Raw genomic sequence first — 5,000 nt, 5'->3', positions numbered from 1 at the left:
GCCAGACTGTGTTCAGGAGGTGTGGAAATGTGTCCTGTAGGCTGGATCATGTTGTTGTGCTACTGATTGTATTGTATGTTATAATGTTGTATTGATGTCTGCTGCTGCCCTGGCCAGGTCTCCCTTGCAAAAGAGACTCTGTGTCTCAGTGGGAATAGTTTCTAGTGATTCAAATATGGTGGATAGAAGTCAAGTGGTATTGCTATTTCCCTTTGGGTCACGTCTGAAGATAGTGGGGCCTTGGTCTCCCATCTCTTCCATTTTCCCCTCCCTCTTTCTCAACTCCTCCTCTCTGTTCTATTTCTGAATGACCGGTCTGACGGACCAGTGAGTCTCAGACAGGAATGGGGGGGATGATGTGCAGGAAAGTGTGAAACTATGACATCAAAACAAGAGGGAGAGATGATAATCATAGGAAAAAGAGAGAGGGAGGGAGGGAGGGAGAGAGAGAGAGAGAGAGGGGGAGAGAGAGAGAGAGAGAGAGAGAGAGAGAGAGAGAGAGAGAGAGAGAGAGAGAGAGAGAGAGAGAGAGAGAGAGAGAGAGAGAGAGAGGGAGATTCAACAGCTCAGGGTGGAGATGAAACGTTCATTGCTCAAAGACATAATTTTATCGCCAGACCCGGCGGAAGAGAAGATCAAATTAAATGTTTTTTTCTCTCCATTGTCCTGAGTACTAAGAGACTGTACTGTACCATTCCTGGGAGTAGAGATGATAGAGGGATTGGAGGAGAGGAGAAGAAAGGTATAGAGGAGAGGAGAGGAGAGGAGAGGAGAGGAGAGGAGAGGAGAGGAGAGGAGAGGAGAGGAGAGGAGAGGAGAGGAGAGGAGAGGAGAGAAGAGGAGAGGAGAGGAGAGGAGAGGAGAGGAGAGGAGAGGAGAGGAGAGGAGAGGAGAGGAGGGGAGGGGAGAGTGGGGGGGATGTGATGTGATGTGCATGCAGCCATGATAACTAGCTCTGTTCTGCCTGGAGATTCTGCCAAGCGGAAAGTAAAGAGAATTTCGTGTGTGCGCTTGTGAATGTGTGTGTGTTAGAATTGATTGTCTCTGGCAAACAATTTATCCCGACATTAGAGTTCTCAAGGCCAGATCACATGTATCTTGTTAGACTAGAGGAAGAGGCCTCGGTGGAGTGTGTGCGTGTGTACGTGCGTGTGTACGTGTGTGTGTGCATGCGTGTGTACGTGTGTGTGTGTTGAAAGAGAGAGATTTCTCTCAGTCTTCATAACAGACAATAGGTTCTAGTCCTGGAAGAGTTTAACCATCTACAGCCCTCTACAGCCCCACCTAGAATTGTTTATTAGATCAAGAAACTAATTTTAAACCTTAAAGCAATGTGCAAATTACCATCGTCAGCTGAAGGACACACACACACACACACACACACACACACACACACACACACACAGCTGAAGGATACGATGCTAAGGTATAATTAGACCCTAATGAGAAAACAAGAGATAATCCCTTACACACACACACACCCACACACACACACACACACACACACACACACACACACCCACCCATAACCACGCTTCCTCTAACGAACCTAGTAAATGAAACAGTTCCTCCTTTGTCCAAGGCTGACTCTGATCTATCTAAGAGAAATGCACCTCATCCACCACCAATGTGTAGCAGTGGTGATAACTGGGATCTCTGTGTTTTCTCTAGCTGATCTCTCTGTGTCTTCCTGACAGAGTTGGAGGTGGCGAGGTTGAGTACGGAGGGGAATCTGGCTGACCTAACCTTCCCCCAGTCTGAACTACATGGGAACTCCATACAGCTGTCTGCAAGCACTCTCAAACAGCATGGGAAGAATGGTACTCTCTCTCTCTCTATGTGTTCATGTCTCTCTCTCTTTCTCTCTCTCTCTCTCTCTCTCTCTCTCTCTCTCTCTCTCTCTCACTCTCTCTCTCTCTCTCTCTCTCTCTCTCTCTCTCTCTCTCTCTCTCTCTCTCTCTCTCTCTCTCTCTCTCTCTCTCTTGTACATTGCTCTTTGGTGTGTTTCTCTACTCTACTGTATTCTAATCTGCTCTATTCTATTCTACTATATTCTACTCTATACTACTCTACTCTACACTACTCTACTCTACTCTACTCTACTCTATTCTACTCTACTCTACTCTACTCTACACTACTCTACTCTACTCTACTCTACTCTACTCTACTCTACTCTACTCTACTCTATTCTACTATACTCTACTCTACTCTATTCTACTCTACTCTACTCTACACTACTCTACTCTACTCTACTCTACTCTACTCTACACTACTCTACTCTATTCTACTCTACTCTACTCTACTCTACTCTATTCTACTATACTCTACTCTACTCTACTCTACTCTACTCTACTCTATTCTACTCTACTGAGATACATATTATGACTCTACAATTGAAACATTAAACTCATCCTCATATCTCTCCCTGTGTATCTATTCTCCTCAGGTGAACATCATATCATGTAAAACAATAGTCCTTCAGTTAAAAACACTCCTCATAGTCCCACTTTAGAGAGACGTTTCAATTCATTTCTGACATTATTGTCTGACATTAAGAACACATCATTTACACCCCACGTTTACCCATTACCCAGTTGGTCTCAACAGTTTACTGTGTGTTTGCAAGTCATTCTATCCTATCCTATTCTATCCTATCCTATTATATCCTATCCTATCCTATCCTATTATATCCTATCCTATCCTATTCTATCCTATCCTATCCTATTATATCCTATCCTATCCTATCCTATTATATCCTATCCTATCCTATTCTATCCTATCCTATCCTATTATATCCTATCCTATTATATCCTATCCTATCCTATCCTATTATATCCTATCCTATCCTATCCTATCCTATCCTATTCTTTCCTATCCCACACCTCTCAGATGACATACAAATGACTGGCAATTGATATATCACAGTTTTCAAATCAAGCACTTGTCTTGTTCCTATACCTCACTGTATTTAGTTTTTAAATTAAACTTCTCCTAATATCTCACTGAAGGTTAAAAAACGTGTCCTAATATCTCCCTGGAGGTCTAATCACTTGTCCCAATATCTCCCTGAAGGTCTAATTACTTGTCCTAATATCTCCCTGAAGGTCTAAACACTTGTCCTAATATCTCCCTGAATGTCTAATCACTTGTCCTAATATCTCCCTGAAGGTCTAAGCACTTGTCCTAATATCTCCCTGAAGGTCTTATTACTTGTCCTAATATCTCCCTGAAGGTCTAAGTACTTGTCCTAATATCTCCCTGAAGGTGTTATTACTTGTCCTAATATCTCCCTGAATGTCTAAACACTTGTCCTAATATCTCCCTGAAGGTCTAACACTTGTCCTAATATCTCCCTGAATGTCTAAACACTTGTCCTAATATCTCCCTGAATGTCTAAACACTTGTCCTAATATATCCCTGAATGTCTAAACACTTGTCCTAATATCTCCCTGAAGGTCTAATTACTTGTCCTAATATCTCCCTGAAGGTCTAATCACTTGTCCTAATATCTCCCTGAAGGTCTAACACTTGTCCTAATATCTCCCTGAATGTCTAATCACTTGTCCTAATATCTCCCTGAAGGTCTAATCACTTGTCCTAATATCTCCCTGAAGGTCTAACACTTGTCCTAATATCTCCCTGAATGTCTAATCACTTGTCCTAATATCTCCCTGAAGGTCTAATCACTTGTCCTAATATCTCCCTGAAGGTCTAATCACTTGTCCTAATATCTCCCTGAAGGTCTAATTACTTGTCCTAATATCTTTCTGAAGGTCTAAACACTTGTCCTAATATATTTATGAAGGTCTAATCACTTGTCCTAATATCTCCCTGAAGGTCTAATCACTTGTCCTAATATCTCCCTGAAGGTCTAACACTTGTCCTAATATCTCCCTGAATGTCTAAACACTTGTCCTAATATATCCCTGAATGTCTAAACACTTGTCCTAATATCTCCCTGAAGGTCTAATTACTTGTCCTAATATCTTTCTGAAGGTCTAATCACTTGTCCTAATATATTTATGAAGGTCTAACACCTGTCCTAATATCTCCCTGAAGGTCTAACCACTTGTCCTAATATCTTTCTGAAGGTCTAACCACTTGTCCTAATATCTCCCTGAAGGTCTAATCACTTGTCCTAATATCTCCCTGAATGTCTAATCACTTGTCCTAATATCTCCCTGAAGTTCTAACCACCTGTCCTAATATCTCCCTGAATGTATTCCAAACCAGTGACATTGTACTGTCTTCCGTCCCCCCAACAGGTGAGATCCGCATGGCGTTTGTCCTCTACAGGAACCTGGGCTCCTACCTGTCTACAGAGAATGCCAGCGTTGGTCTGGGCAGTGAGGCTGTCTACCCTAACTACTCTGTCATAGTCAACTCTCCTGTTATTACTGCCTCTATCAACAAGGAGAGCAACAAGGTCTATCTGTCTGAACCGGTGGTCTTCACTGTCAAACACCTGCAGGTATGTGTACCAGAAATACACACAGCTTATACACACACACACATACATTAACAACAAGGTCTATCTGTCTGAACCGGTGGTCTTCACTGTCAAACACCTACAGGTATGTGTACCAGAAATACACACAGCTTATACACACACACCATAACACACACACACACACACACACACACACACACACACACACACACACACACACACACACACACACACACACACACACACACACACATACATTAACAACAAGGTCTATCTGTCTGAACCGGTGGTCTTCACTGTCAAACACCTACAGGTATGTGTACCAGAAATACACACAGCTTATACACACACACCATAACACACACACACACACACCATAACACACACACACCATAACACACACACATACATTAACAACCAGGTTTCCCTGTCTGAACCAGTGGGCTTCACTGTGAAACAGCTACAGGTAGGCAGAGGGGTTATACACGCTAACGGACTCATTTCAATACCACCGTTTTGTCCTCTTACTGGGATAAATAGTATGGATGCA

At 42.6% G+C, this 5,000-nt stretch overlaps 1 protein-coding gene across 1 annotated transcript in view; it reads left to right on the top strand.

Annotated features, from left to right (window-relative positions):
* LOC121543966 (adhesion G protein-coupled receptor L3-like) overlaps window positions 1-5,000 on the top strand; it is an 85,696-nt gene that overhangs the window by 49,998 nt on the left and 30,698 nt on the right. The window contains exons 8-9 of the mRNA XM_045224021.1: window positions 1,698-1,820; window positions 4,266-4,471. Coding sequence (XP_045079956.1) covers window positions 1,698-1,820; window positions 4,266-4,471 — 329 coding nt within the window. The remainder of the gene's footprint in view (window positions 1-1,697; window positions 1,821-4,265; window positions 4,472-5,000) is intronic.

The sequence above is a fragment of the Coregonus clupeaformis genome, chromosome 12, assembly GCF_020615455.1.
Source record: "Coregonus clupeaformis isolate EN_2021a chromosome 12, ASM2061545v1, whole genome shotgun sequence".
Classification (NCBI taxonomy): domain Eukaryota; kingdom Metazoa; phylum Chordata; class Actinopteri; order Salmoniformes; family Salmonidae; genus Coregonus; species Coregonus clupeaformis.
The sequence above is the reverse complement of the archived record's forward strand: the minus strand, read 5'-3'. Positions and strand labels throughout refer to the sequence as shown.